Genomic DNA, 18,522 nt, shown 5'->3' with positions numbered 1-18,522 from the left:
TCTCAAAACAAAACAAAACAAAACAAAACAAAACAAAACAACCAGATCTGTCCACTAAGGGGCTGCCAGTCACTGTAAGAGATACAGGAAAGTGCAGGCTGCCAGCCCCTGCTCTGGCCAGTGAACAGATTCAGTGTATGGTCCTCCCCAGCTTCACCAGACCCTTCCCACCTTCCCCCAGGCTCTCAGCCACTTGCTCAGCGCGGAGCCCTGAAAAGAAATTCCCAAACTGAATCCCAGCCCAACCACTAACCAGCTACATGACCCTGAACAAATCATTTGACTTTGCTAAGCCTGCTTGTTCATCCCACAGATGGTGATGATACCACTTTCCTTCACACAGGGAAAAATGACAGCACAGTTGTTTGACACCTGGCAGGGCTCCAGCTTATACTTCCACAAGTAAAACTCATCAGCATCCTTTCCTCCCTTTCCCACCTGAGTGCCAAGGGATGAACACACTGAGGAAGGAGCTGGGTGAGTCTGGGCTGGGGTAAGGTAAAAGCGGCTGCAGGGTCAACTATGGGACCAAGAGAAGCTCAGAAATCATCTCTTGCTCTTCCACCTTCAGCTGTAACTTCCATTAGGAGCTGGAAAGTGGCACCCAAGGCAGGCTGTCTGATAAGAGGGAAAGAGATATTTGTCAAGAATTCTCACCCCAGGTCACTTAGCTCTCACACTTTATTTCCCTCCCTCAAGCTGTCTTGTTCTGTCACAAAACATGACAGGCAGAGTGAGCCCAGAAAAGCAATCAGATCCATCCTCTCTCTAGAAACCCTCCAAGAGCTTCCCGACTCACTGGGAATAAGAGCCCAAATCTTCACTGTGCCCACAGGGTCCTGCATGAGCTCCCAGCATAACCTGCAGCTGGATTCTGCCCTGCACACTCCCCTCCAGACACACCTGCCTCCTCGCTCTTCCTCAGATACATCAGATATGCCAAACACAGCCCCTCCCGGGGCCTCTGCCTAGCTCCTCCTTTTGCTTGAAGCTTGCTCTCCAGATGGTAGTCCTGGTGCTGGTTCTCTTCCTTCGGGTCTGGATTCAAAGGCCCTTCTCAATGAGGCTTCCCTGGGCTACCTTCTCTAAAGCTTCTGCTCCCCCACACCTCATTTTCCGCTGTCTGCTTTAGTTCTTTTCTCCCTAACGCGTGTCATCTAGCGTGTCACCTAGTGTGTCACTCCCGCACTGGAATGGAAGCTCTGCCAGGGAGGGATGCTGGTCTGACTGTTCACCTCAGTATCCCCCAGGGCTGAGAACAGTGCCTGACATACAATGGGCTGGCAGAATGTGTCGAATGAGTGACAGGCTTGGGTGTGTGTACATGTCAACAGAGGGGTGCAGACAGGAATAACCACTAGGTCAAGCTGACTGAAGGCTGGAGATGATAGGATCTCACGCTTGGTGGTGGGAGGGAACTGACAAAGCCATGGCAGGGACAGGTTTGAGGTCACTGCATGTGGAGGTGGGTTTGGAAGTGTGACATGGAGGGATCAGTTTAGAGCTTCCATTTTCTGTGGAGAAGGAGTCCTGGTGGAAGGGGAGGAGTCAGAGACCCATGCCGCATAGAGAGAGTCTAAAATCTTCACTGTGAAGAGCTGACCAGAGAAACTCCAGCCAGCTCTGAGAGCCTTGGCGAACTAGTGACTGTGGGACTGAGAGTGGTCTCAGTGAGCCTCCTGTGTGCCGCTTCTACAGCAGCATCTGATGTTCAGCTGCAGGCACGAGAGAGAGGGGACAGTAGATTCATCCAGGCTGAGGTTCTGCCAGGCAGCTCCCATGAAGACACAGAAGGACAAGGAAATTTGGATTGCTTGGCAAGACGGTTGCTGAAATGGTGGCCAAAGTCTCAACACTGGATACTGAAGGAAGAGAAGAAAGGAAGGGGCTGAGAGACTGGAAGAGAGGAGAGCTAGGATCCTGGAGGAACGAGATCTCCCCAGGGAGAGAGCATGCTTGGAGGTGGAGGCAGTGATTGGAGATGTGGGAAGAGGAGCAGTCCTGAGTGCTGACAAGAACCCAGGCATGTGTGCAGCAGGGGTTGTGAAGGTGAGGGGGCCGCATGTCATCTCACAGGATGGGGCAGGGCTTAGGGGCAAGAGGAAGACTCAAACCACAGTCTGAAGAAATGCCAAAGTCCTTAAGAAGTGAGAGAACCTGGCTAGGCACACGGTGGCTCATGCCTATAATCCCAGCACTTTAGGAGGCCAAGGCGGTAGGATCATTTGAGGTCAGGAGTTCAAGACCTGCCTGGGCAACATAGTGAGATCCTGTCTCTACGAAGAATTTTGAAACAAAAGTAGCCAGGTGTAGTAGTACGTACCTGTAGTCCCAGTTACCTGGGAGGCTGAGGCAGGAGGACTGCTTGAGCCCAGGAGGTTGAAGCTGCACTGAGCTATAACTCCACTCCAGCCTGGGTGACAGAGTGAGACCCTGTCTCTCTCTCTTTTTGTCTTTTTTTTGAGACGAGTCTCGCTTCACCAGGCTGGAGCGCAGTGGCAAGATCTCAGCTCACTGCAACCTCTAAGCTTGAACCTGGTTCAAGCTATTCCCCTGCCTCAGCCTCCCGAGTAGCTGAGATTATAGGCACCTGCTACTGCGCCCAATTAATTTTTGTTAGAGACGGGGTTTCACCGCATTGGCCAGGATGGTCTCGATCTCCTGACCTCATGATCCACCTGCCTTGGCCTCCCTAAGTGCTGGGATTACAGGCGTGAGCCACCCTGCCTGGCTGAGACCCTGTCTCTTAAAAAAAAAAAACAAAAAACAGATGAATAAAGAAAAGAATGGCTGAGCACGGTGGCTCACACCTGTAATCCCAGTACTTTTGGAGGCGCAGGCGGGCATATCACTTGAGGTCAGGAGTTTGAGACCAGCCTGGCCAACATGGTGAAGCTTACTAAAAATACAAAAATTACCTGGGTGTGGTGGCACATGCCTATAGTCCCAGCTACTTGGGAGGCTGAGGCAGGAGAATCGCTTGAACCCGGGAGGTGGAGGTGCAGTGAGCCAAGACCGCACTATTGCACTCCAGCCTGGGCACGACAGAGTGAGACTCTGTCCACCGCCCCCACCAAAAAAAAAGAAAGAAAAGAAATGAGAGAACCTGTCTGGGAGATCAGGAGACATGTCAAAGGGGAAGTGATCAATAGAGTGATAAGAACCTTCAGAGAGCAAAGGTTTTATGGGGCGTGGAAGAGAAGTGGTCTGGAAGCTGCAGGGGCATCAAGAGGGACACAACCACATGACTTCTGGTCTTTCCAGCTCAAAATTCTGACACATGCAGGTAGGGACAGACCCTTCCACTGTGGGTCTAAAATCTGGCCCTAGCTTTTGAGGGCACCACACTCTTGGCAAGACAAAAAAAAGTTTCCTCTTTTGGATTGACTACATTTGCCCCCTGAGGTTCCCTATTGAAAAGCTGCATCTCTGCTATCTCTCTGTCTTAAGACAACTTACAAATTCACAGAAAAGCTGAAACTATCCAGGCATGCAGCCTGCACTATTGAATAAGTGAGTTTCTGGAGAACGCCCTCTGCATGAAGCTCAAAGGGGTTTGGCAAAAGAAATCTGAAGTGAGCCTGAGCTGGTACACTGATTGCCTGGGCCGGGGGGGGGGGGGGGGGGGGGGGGGGGGGGACGACATCTGGTAAGTCCTTTAACTTATCAGCAGGGGACCTTCGGTAAGTCCTTTAAGTTCTTTGTGCTTCAGTTTCCTCATCTGTCAAATGGAGAAGTTAGACGACCTATGAATACTTTTCACCATGTTGGCCAGGCTGGTCTCAAACTGGGAGGAGGATTTCTGGGAAAACTTTTGCTTTGCTTTCTTGATAGGCAGCAAAGAGAGATTGGTGTCCATATTCCCCCTTCTTCCTGCCTTGGATACAGAAGTGATGTCTGGAGCTGTGGCAATCATATTATAATCATGGGGCAAATGCCACTGCTCTAAGGTGTGGAGAAGAAAGCAGAAGGAGCCTGGGTCCCTGATGGGGGGTAGTGGGAGTGGGGGGTGCAGCTGAACAAAAGCAGGTGATCTTCCACCTTTGCTCTTGTTATGTAAGAAAAGTAATTCTCAATTTGCATTACCACATTATTTGGGGTTTGTGGTTAGTGACTGCTGGATACGATTTCTAAGCTTAGAGTGCCTCCTGTTTAAAGGAGACCCCTAGGAAAGCACAGCACACGCTAGATCCAGGTCATCCACTTCTCTTAAGTCATCTTCAGAGATCAAAGGCTAAAGGCCCTAGCATGAACCCCATTTTTCCATTCCAAATAGAATGTAAAGGGTGGCACCGATTAGGAACGGCAGGAGAACAACGTCAAGGTGTGCGCGAGGGCACGGTGTGAGGCCTTGCTCAGCAAAGGGGAGATGCCACCCTCGGAGCTGGAAAGTGAGCAGATACTACCACTTCCCCAAGCCTGGTCCCCAGCCCAAGCTCTGCTGAGGAGGAGCCCTCTGACAAAATAAAGGAATATTGTTCTGGCCAAGAGTCACTGAACCTGGCTATTTAATCTAATCACTCACTCATAAAAATCACAGAGTCAGTTCTGAATTACGGTGGTGGTGAACAATGCAAGTTTAAGATTGCTATGGCTCTTTTATGCCAATCCACCATATCGATCCAAAAGCTTCTTAAACAGCCTTAAACGAACTGAAAGGTTGAATTTGGTGAGCTCCTCCACTTCCCTTCTCTCTCAGTCATCCAGCTTCCCGCCCCCAAGGATAGCGGAGAGGTTGGAAACATGAGCTTTGAAATTGCAGTCTCATAAAAGCAAAACTGAGAAAACACAAAACAGTGATGGAGAAAGCTAGACGATCATTAAAAAACAAAACAGGAGTCTCTCCCAGGCCGCGCCCACACGGGCTCGCCGCGCTCGGTCGTCACCACCGACACCCCACCTCTTGCCCTCCGCATGGGAGGGGCAAGAACGCGATCAGTTAGCAGCTTCCAGGCAGGTGATGAGGTTAGCAAGTCCCGCAGTCCTCCGCTAGCTGGCGGCGGGGGTCTGCCAGGTGCCCGGACCCTCCGAGGGCCCCACGCCCGCGCGCCCCGGGGCTCGGGACTGCTACCCGCGGCTCACCTGCGCGCCCCGGCCCTGGGGCCCTGCTCCCGGGAGGTGGCGCGGGCCTGGCTCCCGTCGCAGCCCCGGCCGCCCCCGCCAGGGAAGTCGCGAGCGTGTCCGGCTTGCCCCGCCCGCCTCCCAGCCCGCACTCACGCTCCACGTCGTGCAGCTTGGCCCGCTCCTCCTCCAGCTTGCCCTTGAGGCTTTCGGCCTCGCTCTTCAGCGACGCCAGCGTCTCGTTCTCGTGCAGCGCCTCGGTTGCCATCTTCGCGCGGGGACGCGGCGGGGAGGGAAGCGGAGAGCGGGGATGCGCTGAGCCGCGGTGGGCGCCGCTCCAGCTGCCGTCCCCGGCTCGGAGCGCCGCCCCCACGGTCCCGCCCTCCGCGATGACGCCAGCAGCTGCGGGCCCGGCTGCTGCGCCTGAGCCCCCAGACCCCGGCACCTGGGCGCGCGCTCTGGCGCAGTGCCCGGTGCGATGTCCGCGTCAGCGCTGCTGCGCACACTACCCCGGAGAGGCAGGGAGTGTCAGGCTCATTTTACTGGCGGGCAAACTGAGGCTCAGGAATGCTGGGTGATTTGCCCGAGGACGCACACAGAGGGAAGGGCCAAACCGGGATTCCACCTCGGGACTTCCCGCTTCTGAGGAGGCCGGTGAGGCTCCCGCGACACGGCCCTCCCATCCCCAAGCCTCTTGTGCAGATCTCCGCTCTGTGGGACTTGATTGCGGGCTGCGGGCCCGTGGCTCCTGCAGGCAGAGAGAGGACGGGAGAGGAGATGGCTACGAGGCTTGGCCGCAGGTAGCTATGGTGCTCCCCCAACAAGGAACCGGAAACCCTCTTCTTTTGTTAATCTAAATAAACAAAAATAAAAGTAGTTGCTGGGTTCTGAGACGGAGTCTCTGAGGCATTAGGAGGCCCACCCTTAGTTTTTCTTTTCTTCACGCAGGAATCAGGTCCCTGGCTTGGGGGCGGCAAAAGGAGATGGCCGTGGGTCGGTGGGCACGCAAGCTCAGACCTGGGGCTTCTGAGCCCACGCCCAGGCATCTGGGATCCCTCACTTCTGAGGCCACCTCCAGCCCTTTAGAATAAAGGGCTGGCACAGTTCTACCAGGATGCACATTTAGTGACTTCTGCCAGACTGAAGCATCCCCTCGCCCCAAGCGCCTGAAGTGTGAGGGGCATTGTTCTAAGTGCTTTAAATCGCATTTGTTTAATCCTCGCAGGAGTCACCTTGAATGGGCACTCTTATCCCCACTTTACAGAAGAGGAAACTGAGGCACAGAAAGACTAAGTGATTACTCAGGGGGCACGTTCCAAGAAAGGGAGAGACAGGATTTGGACCCAGACAGGCTGGCTCCATAGTCTTCTGGACTTTGGTGTGGCTGATCCAACTCAAGCCTTCTCCTTGTTGCCTCTTCTGTGATCTTGCATGCGTTTGTGCAGAGAATGAGAAGGCAGATCAAAGTTACAAATTCTGCGGGAACATCACTAAACAGAACCTTGGGTGCTGTCCCCACCTCTCTGTACCTGCTCCCTCCCAGAGGAGCCAGCCTGCACTTACTGTCCCGGACCCCCTCTATCCGAGAAAAGTTGAAGGTACTTGATATTTTAATCTGTACATAGTTGTTTTACAGGTTAGAGTCTGAGATCCTCAGTTTCCTTATCTGGAAAAGCTTCTTCATAGGATCTGCTTCATAGGATTGTTATGAGAATTAAGTAAGATGGTGTGGGCCGGGCGCGGTGGTTCACACCTGTAATCCCTACACTTTGGGAGGCCAAGGTGGGTGTATCACCTGAGGTCAGGAGTTCAAAACCAGCCTGGCCAACATGGTAAAACCCTCTCTCTACTAAAAATACAAAAAGTAGCCGGGTGTGGTGGTGCATGGCTGTAACCTCAGCTACTCAGGAGGCTGAGACACGAGAATCACTTGAACCCTGGAGTCAGAGGTTGCAGTGAGCGGAGATCATGCCACTGCACTCCAGCCTGGGCAACAGAGTGAGACTCAAAAAAACAAAAAGATAGTGTGGGTGAAGACTTTAGCAGACTTCTCCGTACATAGCAGATGCTTATTCACTGCTAGTTCTCTTTTCTGTTCCCATCCATATATTAATAGATTTATTTGTCATTGTTCCTCAGTATTTAAGTATTTAGCATAGTACTTGCATATGGTAGGTGCTCAGTTAATGCTAGTTTATTAAATTGATGTATAAAACAATATATAAAATATATAAATCTGTATAAACTGTTAAAAATATAAACGTATAACAAACATTTTTATAAATGAATAAACATAAATACAATTATTTAAGTATAACAATGTAAAAATTTAAAAGCAAAAATGTTACACCTGTTTGAGAGTTTGTAGAGCAAAAGCTTAAGAGCACAGGCTCTGTCTAGATCTGACTGCCTGGGGGCAAATCCTGGCTCTGCTGTGTGGCCTGAGGGATTTACTTGTCAGCGTCTCAGGCTCTTCTGTAAACGGGAGACAACACCTCCTCCAGACTCTGTATGGCATGTGGAGAAAGCAGTGCGTGGCACACGATATGCATCTGTTATTATTACTGAGGCTGCCTGATACACTTGAGCAGTTCACATGAGGTAATTTAAATGAGACACTGGGTCATGGGGGATACTTTTCACAAGGGCCATCTCGGGGGGCTCAGGCAAGGCAGCCTCGTCTCATCACCTCCTTAGGCTGGCTCTGGACCATTGCAGGATGTGTGTGTGTGGTTCGGGGTCCTGCTGGCTGTGAAGATCTGAGGCACGTGGTACTTCTCACTGGTGTGTGCCCTCTTCTGGGGGTTCTTTATGTAAAATAAACCTCAAATAGCCTCCAACCTGGAGAATCAACTATCTAGATATAAGGCCATCAAACTTTTAATGGTTGGGCAGTTTGCCAAGTGCTTTCTTGTATTTTGGTGTTCACTCCCGCTGAGGAAGCCAGATATCAGAAAAGTGAGGTCAGCTACATTCCACAGTGGTTGAGATAAAGGGTCACTCCTATTCATGAAAAAGGCCCAGTGGGGACTGCGTCTACATAATCCCAGACACTTGAATGAAAGGCCAGCTGTCAGTCACTGGATGTCTCCTCAGCTGAATGATGCTGTCTGAATATTTGGGAACCCCCAAGTAGAGAGTAGAGATTGTATTAAAGTAATTGTGGTTTTTGCCATTGCTTTCAATTGAAAGCAATGAGAATTGTTATGAGAATTAAGTAAGATGGTGTGGGCTGGGCACGGTGGTTCACACCTGTAATCCCAACACTTTGGGAGGCCAAGATGGGTGTATCACCTGAGGTCAGGAGTTCAAAACCAGCCTGGCCAACATGGTGAAACCCTCTCTCTACTAGAACTACAAAAATTAGCTAGGTGTGGTGGTGCGTGCCTGTAACGTCAGCTACTCAGGAGGCTGAGGCACGAGAATCGCTTGAACCCTGGAGTCAGAGGTTACAATGAGCCGAGATCGCACCATTGCTTCAATTGAAAGCAATGGCAAAAACCAAAATTACTTTTGCACCAACCTAATAGTAGCGCCAGCCGTCAACTGTTCCCTAGAAGAGTATCTCCAGGCCTGGCCCCTGTGCCTGGGAGAACCTGTGTGCCACAGAGGACTCAAAATCTGGGATTTTGCAGGGGAAGTTGTTTAAAAAGAAGAAGAGTTAGATTAATAAATAATGGGGGGGCAGGGGTAAGGCCCCCAGAAAGCAGGTTTGTTTTTAAGAACTAAATGTCCTCAGTTCTACAATTCGCAGAGCCAAGTTAGAACATAGGCTGTAGAAATATACTACAGGTAGAAGCCCCTTACACCTAGACTGAAGACACATCCAAATTGCTATGCTGTATCAAAGCGTTTTTATGCCACCCTAGGCTGTTTACTTGCTATTTGCTTTAAGGGGGTAATTTTTCATGTAATCACTGTCAGGGGTTACAATGGAATCAGAAGGATAAAAAGCGCCCTTTCTTTTTCAGTTGGATAAAATGTATTCCTCTCTTTGATTGTATTATGGATTTTGTTGTTTTAAATATGTGAGGCTTTCCTACTGGGTTTTCAGGAGGAGTGCTTTACCACTTTTCACCAAGTGTGGACTCTGCTCAGCTGCACTATGGAGCACAGCTTTGCAAATTCTCTGAGATAGGACTAATTCTTAGGGCTTCAGTGATGCTGTGGGCATTTTTCCTGCAAGATCTGAAGCCTGTGCACAGCCACCTCTGGTGCGGACTTGATTTTGTGTACTTTGAAAAATTCCAGGATTTGTATTCCATTCCTAGTCTTTGTTGAAGGCTTAGGCCGAAGGAGTACTTCTGAGCTGAATTTTGCTCACTACTGAGGCCCTGTAAGATTCCATCTTCATTAGAGCTGGACCCACACACCACTGGGACCTGTCCTTGGAAAGATGCTCCCAGACTGTTTATTTGCCAGCTTCTCTTTTTGCTTGATTGCCTGCCAAGCAGACTTGTAGAAGTCAGAAGAAAAAAGTATTAGCCCTAAGAAAGAAGAGAAGCTAAAACATTCATTGAGCACTTTCCTTGCTGGGTACTGTTTCAAATAAGTTATCAAATGAAATCATGTGAGCCTCATAAAACTCTTACGACGTAGGTGCTATTCGTATTTCTATTTGCAGATGGGAAAACAGGCTTCAGGAGAAAGGTGAGAACCTCCTTGCACACCACTAACTAGGAACATAAATAGGATTTGGACCCAGGCAGTCAGACACTAGAGTCCACATCCTGAACCCCTATGCTATACTGCCTCGCCAAGCCTAGGCATACTGAAAATTGTGTGTTATAGAAACTGATTCTATGGCAACTCGTCTGTCACAGGACTCTCGCTTGACTGTTTTAAGACAGATAACTAAATTTTTTTTAAAGTGGCACTTACGATTTCTGCACATGTTGAACAGTAGCTGAGTTGTTGAGATTTCTTGAAAACTGGTCTCAGAGCTCTTTGTTTGAAACATTTGTCACATGAGCCAAATACATTAACAAGAAAGGTCTGATCACACATCTTCTACCCAAGATGAACTGAGAAAAAGTGAAAAGAAGGGAGAGAGAGTGAGAAAAGCCAATGGTTTTAGCTTTCTAAAATCTCTTCTTGCTTGTACCATGGTAGCTATTCAGACATCTACATATAGGATAGAGTATATGCAATTAATTTATAACCTTTCAACTATTACAACATGCTGGGTCAATACAACTCATTTATTTAATCAGTGAGAAAGCATCAGACAATAGGTTTTCTGAACTTAACACGTCTAACCGGTTTTTTGGCAGCTGGCAGACACAGTCAGGATTGATCCTGGCAGCACAGTATCAATTCTGTGGGGTTTCACAATGGAAAATGTTGTTGTAATGGATGCTATAATTTAAAACTTTTAAAAACATTCCTCCCGTCAGGGTGAACTTTTGCAGTAAAGATAAGGGTCAGCAAATGATGGAGCCTGACCCCAACCAAAGCCAGGGGGCTGAGTAAGGGTGGTGTGGGTTCCCTGCAAGGCAAGCACCCACTTATTAAACATTTGACAGCCAAAGACCCAGGGTCCCTGTCTGTTCACAAGGAAGTCAGCAGACAGGCCCAGGCCACGGCAGGGAGGCAGCCTTGACGCAGCACAAGCATCTAGTGGTTTCAGGGACAGGCTGTGGCTGCCTGGTCCCGGACCACCACTGAGGCTAGTTACCTGACCTCTCTGAAGCTTGGTTTTGCTAATCTGTCAAGTGGAGATCTTAAAATCTACCCTCTGGGGTTATCAGGAGAATGATAAGAGTCAGTGCATAAAGCACTTAGCTCAAGGTTGGTAATACAGGGAGTGCGCCAGCTAGGTCATGCTGCCCTGAGTGGCAGCAATAGTGGGAACAGTGGCTGCCTTGGGGAGGGACAGGGGAAGGGGCAGAGTGAGGCTGGAGATGCCAAGGAAAAAATGAGAGGAGCCTATGGCAACGATTCAGACAACATAAGGAAGTCATGGACTAAAGGTGAGAAAGTAACTTTTATCTGAGGAATGCAAGTCCTTTTAAATTATCAGGCCCAGGGAGTCATGAAAATGAGACAGCAATAACATTCTAGTCCCCACTTTGAGCTGTGTATTCATATTATTATTATTATTATTATTTTGAGACTAGAGTATCTCTCTCCCAGGCTGGAGTGCAGTGGCACAATCTCGGCTCACTGCAACCTCATTCTCCCAGGTTTAAGCCTCCCAAGTAGTTGGGATTACAGGCATAAACCACCATGCCAGGCTAATTTTTGTATTTTTAGTAGAGACAGGGTTTCACCATGTTGGCCAGGCTGGTCTCGAACTCCTGACCGCAAGTTACCTGCCCACCTCAGCCTCCCAAGGTGCTGGGATTACAGACATGAGCCACCACACCTGGCCTCATCTCTTGAAACTGCTTGCTATTCACACAAGTAGCTAAAAAAGAACCTAATAATGCCACACTGGACACTATAACCCAACCCACACCCTGTAGTGTAACAATGTATAGCCAATCACTAATCAATGTTATTTCTGTAAACCAATGAGAATTCCTGACAACTTTGTATCAGCCAACTCCCTGTCCCTCTTTTTTGCCTTTACAAAAAAAAAAAAAAAACTGCTTGTAACAAAGGCCAAACAATGTTCAAGGTTACTTGGGTCTGGGCCTTCCAGGCATCTGTCCTCACTTTGGCTCAGGTAAACTCCTTAAATCTTGTTTTGTGCTACAGCCTCTTCCTTTTAGGCCCACAAAGCAATGTAGTGGGATGGACTTGGACCATGCTTAGGAAAGAGAAAGAGAAGGAGCTGGATTTGGCATGTGGGGTTGAGGAGAGGGAGATGTGGGTGCTGTGGCCTAGATTTCTTTGGGAGACCCAGGGGTTATGTTGCCATTGCTGGAGATGAGGACAAAATGGTTAAGGGGGAAGGGAGGCCAGTGTGGCCCTGTTAATTTGGTAGGTGTTCCAGGGTGAGTCCCTTCAAGATTCAAAGACATGACTCCCTGAACATAAAGATAATTGGGAGCGCTGGTCTGAACATTTCAACAGAGTCAAATCTGAGAGGGATGCATTTATGGGGGAGGTGACAGTGGGGACATTTCTGATGAGAAACGTCTGCCATGTGGAGCCCACCCTGGGGCTGGAGAGAGAATGGGGAGCTCATGAGTTGGGCTGAGCTCCTACAGCAAAGGGGCAGCCAGCACAGTTCCAGAGACCTCTAGGCAACAAAGGCCTACAGGGCATCCCTTAGGGACAACAGCTCACAAGGAAACCAGCTACCAACTGCCACAGAAACACAAAACTATCCTGGGAGGGAGGCAGGACATCGGTGTTACAGCTGAGAAGCAGCAGGGGGATTAAACAAGTTCAAGGTCAGCAGCAGAGCTGAGTCTGTAAGTAGCGTGAATACACACTTTGGAACCCTACTTCCAAGCTAGCATGGTCAAGCTGCATGGTTTTGTCACAAAAGGTGAGTTAACAAATAAAGGCCTGCCCTCCAGAGCCTGGCCCATGGTGGGGCTTGGTAACGGTTGCACCCCACTCCCCAGCCCTGTAAAAGGCAGCCAGTAACAAGGTCAGGCTGAGCACTCCCAGTAATAGCATTAGGATGGTGAGCCACGGGCTGTTAAGCAAGGGAGCAGCGTCATCCACGTGGATTATTCCAGCATTTGTGCTTCCAGAAATAGGTCAGAGAGAGAGAGAGAGAGAGAGAAGGGACAGCTGGCAGGAAAACAAACTAGGTTAAGAGATTGCTATGTTCTGGAGAAGAAGAAATGAGCTCCAGACAGAGGAGCAGCTATGGGAATGGAAGGCGAGAGAAACCCATGGCACCAAGTAGAGGAGGAATAGAAGGATGGCTGGGAGGCACGGAAGAGAAAGACAAGTAGAAAAGATGGCCGATATTCCATAGCTAGATAGAGGCAATGTTTTTCTTCTCAAACTAAATTGCGAAATTTTGCAAATTATAAAAGGTGCTTACAATGTTCATTATAAATAACTTGAAACAGAGGGCCGGGCACGGTGGCTCACACCTGTAATCCCAACACTTTGGGAGGCCAAGACGGGTGGATCACTTGAGGCCAGGAATTTGAGACCAGCCTGGCCAACATAAGGAAACCCCATCTCTACAAAAAATACAAAAATTAGCCTGGCATTGTGGTGTGCACCTGTAATCCCAGCTACTCAGGAGGCTGAGGCAGGAGAATCACTTGAAGTCAGGAGGCAGATGTTGCAGTGAACTGAGATCACGCCACTGCAGTCCAGCCTAGGCGACAGAGTGAGGCTCCATGTCAAATAAGTGAATAAATAACTGGAAACAGAAGGACACAAAAAGGGGAAGGTAATTGCCTACATGCCCTATGCCAACAAATAACTGACCTGTTGGTATTTTGTTTTCTTCTAGTATCTTTATAAGCATATATGTGTGTGCTTTTTTAAAAACTGGAATTGTATGCCATATACTACTTTAACTTATATAATAGCATTTTCATCTTCCTGTCACTGCATATTCCTGGAAAACACCATTTTTTTAACCGACACTCCAATTTTTGAGTCATATGGGCCTTAAGTCATATCACATAGCTAGCATTTTAGACCTCACTGGTTAAACATGGGCAAGCTACAAACTAAATTTAAAGCATTTTAAACTGTAAATGTTATACATATGATTGTAGAAAGTTTGGGGGGAAAAAGATATAAAGAAGAAGATAATCACCTATAATCCCATGACTCAGAGAAACTTCTTTTTACATTTTGGTGTATGCAAGAATAGATTTGAGGCCACTGAGGTCATACTGTTCATGTATGCTGATTATATTTCTATATCTTGATGTTTTTCACTTAGTATTTATATCATGAGCTAAATTTAATTTTAGTACTTTCTGTTGTACTTATTGTCAACAATCCTTTTTATGATGAGAGAATTTTTCACAGCTAGAGCCAATGTTTCGATGAACATTTTGACAAGACAAAAATGCCCCATCTAACAAATTTTGACATGAAGTTGCTTTCCAGTAGGAGTTCATAGAACTTCTCAAACCTTCCCCTAATAACCTTATGCCAAGCACAAACTGCTTTTGATATCTGTTTTACCTAAATATATGGCTTAAAAATTACCACAGAAATACATGTTTATTTTAAAAAGAACCAATACCAAAGATGAGAAAGTAAAACTTGAATCCCCCATCACATGCCCTGCATTTTCACTGCACTTATTTGGTTTGTTGTTTATTCTTCCAGACTTTTCTGGCACAAACACATAGCTACAGCTTTGGTAGTCATGCAAATAGGGCTACTTGCTTTCTTTGTCTAACATATTCTGTTAACACTTATAGATCTACCTTTTTTGGTAATAGATTCAGCATTATTCTGTCCTATGGAGTGTCATAATTTATTAAACCAACTTCCTGTGTTTGGATACTTAAGGTATATCCACTTTTTACTTTTAAAATACTGCTTCATTAACTCAATTAAAAATGGACAAAAGGACTTTCATACATTGCTGGTGGAAAGGTAAAGTGGGGTAGCCATTTTCCAACGGTGCAGCTGTGGAAAACAGTTTGGCAGTTATTCAAAACGTTAAATATACAGCTGTTACCATATGACCCCACAATCCTACTTCTAGATATATACCCAGGATAATTGAAAATGTATGTTCACTGGCCAGGTGTGGTGGCTCACGCCTATAATCCCACTACTTTGGAAGGCCCAGGTGGGTAGATCACCTGAGGTCAGGAGTTCAAGACCAGCCTGGGCAACATGGTGAAACCCCATCTCTACTATACAAAAATTAGCCAGGCGTGGTGGCAGGCACCTGTAATCCCAGCTACTTGGGAGGCTGAGACATGACAATCGCTTGAACTCAGGGGATGGAGGTTGCAGTGAGCTGAGATCACACCACTGCACTCCAGCCTGGGCAACGCGGGGAGACTCTGTCTCAAAAAAAAAAGGAAAAAAGAAAAAAATACACCTACAAATGTTCATGGCAGCATTATTAGCCCAAAGTGAAAGCAACTCAAGTGTCTACTAACTGACAAACGAATAAACAAAATGTCTATCCCTCCAGTAGACTGCTATTCAGCAACAAAAAAGAATGACGTTCTGACACATGCTACAACATGGTCCAACCTTAAAAACGCTATCCTATGAAAGAAGCCAGACACAAAAGGCCACATATTGTATGATTTCATCTATGTGAAGTGTACAGGATCAGCAAATTCATAGAGACAGGAAGCAGATGAGTAGTTGGGAGGTGGAGGGAAGAGAGAATAAGGGGGAAGGAGGGAGTTGGGAGTGGCTGCTTAAGGGGTATGGGATTTCTTTTTTGGGGTGATGAAAATACTCTGGAGTTAGTGACAATGGTTGCAAATCCTTGTAAATAAACTAAAAAAACACTGAAGTATATGTTTTAAAATGATGGGTTTTAAAACATGAAACAAAACATGTGGACATCATATCTCAATAAAGATTATTTTTAAAATGGACAAAAGGCTTGTGTAGTCACTTCACAAATGAGGATACTTATGTGGTCAATAAACATATAAAAAAGTGCTCATTATCATTAGTCATCAAAGAAATACAAAGTAAAACTACGGTGTGATATAACTACTTACGCATCAGGAAACTTAAAAAGCCTGACAACACAAAAGTGTGGGCAAGGATACAGAGACTGGAACTGCCTTTCTCTGCTGGTGGGAGTGTAAGTTGGTATAACCACTGTAGAAAACTGGTTGGTAGGAGCTAATAAAGTGAAACAGATATATTCTATGACCAAGCAATTCTACTCCTGCACATATGCCAGAGAAAATAATGCTTATTTCCTTAAAAACACACACACGCACACACACACACACACACGCACACACACACACATAAATGTCCCAGCAGCTTTATTCATAGAAGGCCTAAACTTGAAAGACCCAAATGTTCACCAGTTGTAGACTAAACTGTGAAATGAGCAGAGTAAAAAAGAACAAATTGATACACACAACAATGTGGATGTATCTCAGACTTATAACTACAAAATGTTCAGTGTCAAAAACCTTTTTCTAACCCCATAAGCTGTACTCAGAGGCTTATGTTGTCATGTGTCACCTGGATCAAATTTTAAAACTTAGTGATTTTAAGTATGCTTAATCTCTTTCCTGATGCCACTATTAATGTAAAAAACACTTTACTATTTCAAAATAAATTCATGTGTATTGTAGAAAAATTAGATTTTACAGATTAACAGCAACAAAACCCCTCACCCATGCTCCCACCACAAAGACCTGCTAACACTGTGGCCTGTACTCATCTAGATGCTTTTCCGAGCACTTCAAAAGCTGGAGTATTTTAAGTGAATGTCAGCACGCACGTACCTTCCAGAGTCAGCACTGGGAGCCACAGAGCAGACGGTGAGAGGTGAGGACTGGCACGCAGCTTGAGGTGTGAAGCACCTCTCCCACCGGTTAATCTCCTTATCTTCTCAAGAGTGCTTCTCAGCTTGCTTTCTTCCTCCACTGCACTTCCATGCTCCCTGCTGGGCACGCGCTGCCATCTGCATCCCTCACTCACCCCTGGAACTTTCTGCCCAGCCCCACTGTGGAGGGAGACTTTGGCAGGTTTGACCTCTGTGTCTGTGCCCACTCACTGAGCAGGCCTCACATTCACCTGGGCCGCATGTTCTTAACATTTCTCTATTTTGGTCTCCTTGCCACTGTCAGCTTTGTAGAACTGATCAAGACTGTGGGGTGAGTGCCTCCCTCTCCCCATGTTTCCACACATAAACTCCTCAGCCTCCACAGGTCTCCCTGTCCCCAAACATGACCTACTTTGTCCCATGGTTGACTCCCCGCCACACACACAGTCCTCCAACAGGACTTGGCTCCATCAGTTCTCTCCCACCTCACTGGCAGTAGGATGAAGGCAGGGATGCAGAGGATGTGGTACCTGCCCTCTGGGGCTCACGGGCCTACAGAGGAAGTGGGCAGCATTTTTGGCTTCCAGCCCAGCGTAAGTGCTACAAAAGAGGCATAAATCCTGAGTTATGGAAGCCGAAAATTAACTGTGATGGCTCCTCATGGGGTGGGGAAGGTCTGGAAAGGGCATAGAGGTCACAGCTCGGGATCAGAAATCCAGCCAATTCTCTGCCAAGTAGCCCCTCATTCTGCCAGTGTGGAAGCATCCTGGAGACACAGCCTGAGCCAGCACTATGACATGTTTACTTCCTTTCTACACATTTTAATATACTTTAAATGAGATATTATGGCTCTGTAAAGATTCTAGCATCTTTCAGTGTGACCCTAAAGAAAGGCATAAAACTTGTGCAGTTAACAGACATGTCATCTCCTTGCAATGAAAGAATCTGACCCAATTCATTTGGTAATTAATTTTATTGATTAAAGTATGACAAAGTTCTACTTTTCATTGTTTCATGTACAATGTATTGAAATGAACTAAACTCAATCACTTATAATATGAAAAGATATTATTACATATTAGCAGGGTGATACTGCTTCATAGTCCTGTATTATTGCTACCTCTAAGCCACCAGTCTGTATTACAGAATCACAGCTATCACCCGTGACTGTTAGACGCAGAAGGTGCAGTTGGGATTCTTGGGTTGGCAACACAACAGCACTGGGCCCCCAGGCCAGAGACTAGGAGTGCTTATCAAACGAGGTTTAGGCTCTGAAAGGAAGCAATGAGAAGGTGTGCTGGGACAAGAAATAGCCAGTTCCCATAAAACTTGGGAAACAGATTTCTCAAAAGGAGGGTCCGATATAATTTTTTAGTTACTTTTGGAGAAAATTAAAAAATAAATACATTGAAATGCTGATTAGAGAGAGAAAAGAATTTAGGTTGCCTTTTTAAACTGAGTTTTTTTTTTTTAAAGTTATTGTATGAAAGGTATTAAAAAATAAAAAAATTATGGTGAATATGTTGGCAGGTAAGATGTGAAGAAAAGTTCTTTCAGAGAAGATAAATGGCATGGCAATTACGCTTTAATAATATATTAGTTTAAAATAGATATACACATAAAAATACTTCATATGATTCATCTCAGATTGAACACTCTCTTAAAAATTAAAAGGGTCAGCTGGGTGCGGTGGCTCACGCCTGTAATCCCAGCACTTTGGGAGGCTGAGGCGGGCGGATCACAAGGTCAAGAGATCAAGACCATCCTGGCCAATATGGTGAAACCCGTCTCTACTAAAAATACAAAAATTAGCTGGGCATGGTGGTGTGTACCTGTAGTCCCAGCTACTCAGGAGGCTGAGGCAGGAGAATCACTTGAACCTGGGAGGCGGAGGTTGCAGTGAGCCGAGATCACACCACTGCACTCCAGCCTGGCAATAGAGCTAGACTCTGGAGTCTCAAAAAAAAAAAAAAAAAAATTTAGAAGGGTCTAAAATAACCTTTTTTTATTTTTTGAGATGGAGTCTGGCTCTGTCGCCCAGGCTAGAGTGCAGTGGTGCGATCTCGGCTCACTGCAATCTCTGCCTCCCG

The 18,522-nt window shown here is 46.9% G+C and overlaps 1 protein-coding gene and 1 long non-coding RNA gene across 2 annotated transcripts in view; one reads left to right on the top strand and one right to left on the bottom strand.

Moving 5' to 3' along the window:
- The window catches only part of GNB5 (G protein subunit beta 5), a 57,309-nt gene extending 51,892 nt beyond the window's left edge, over window positions 1-5,417 (bottom strand). Inside the window, exon 1 of the mRNA XM_033190096.1 lies at window positions 5,218-5,417. Coding sequence (XP_033045987.1) covers window positions 5,218-5,329 — 112 coding nt within the window. The 5' untranslated portion in view covers window positions 5,330-5,417. The remainder of the gene's footprint in view (window positions 1-5,217) is intronic.
- LOC117070646 overlaps window positions 5,342-18,522 on the top strand; it is a 30,750-nt gene continuing 17,569 nt past the window's right edge. The window contains exons 1-2 of the long non-coding RNA XR_004431992.1: window positions 5,342-5,861; window positions 6,507-6,659. This is a non-coding gene — a long non-coding RNA (uncharacterized LOC117070646). The remainder of the gene's footprint in view (window positions 5,862-6,506; window positions 6,660-18,522) is intronic.

Source organism: Trachypithecus francoisi, unplaced genomic scaffold (assembly GCF_009764315.1).
Source record: "Trachypithecus francoisi isolate TF-2019V2 unplaced genomic scaffold, Tfra_2.0 Lachesis_group3, whole genome shotgun sequence".
NCBI classification, from domain to species: domain Eukaryota; kingdom Metazoa; phylum Chordata; class Mammalia; order Primates; family Cercopithecidae; genus Trachypithecus; species Trachypithecus francoisi.
This window is presented reverse-complemented; position numbering and strand designations above follow the sequence as displayed.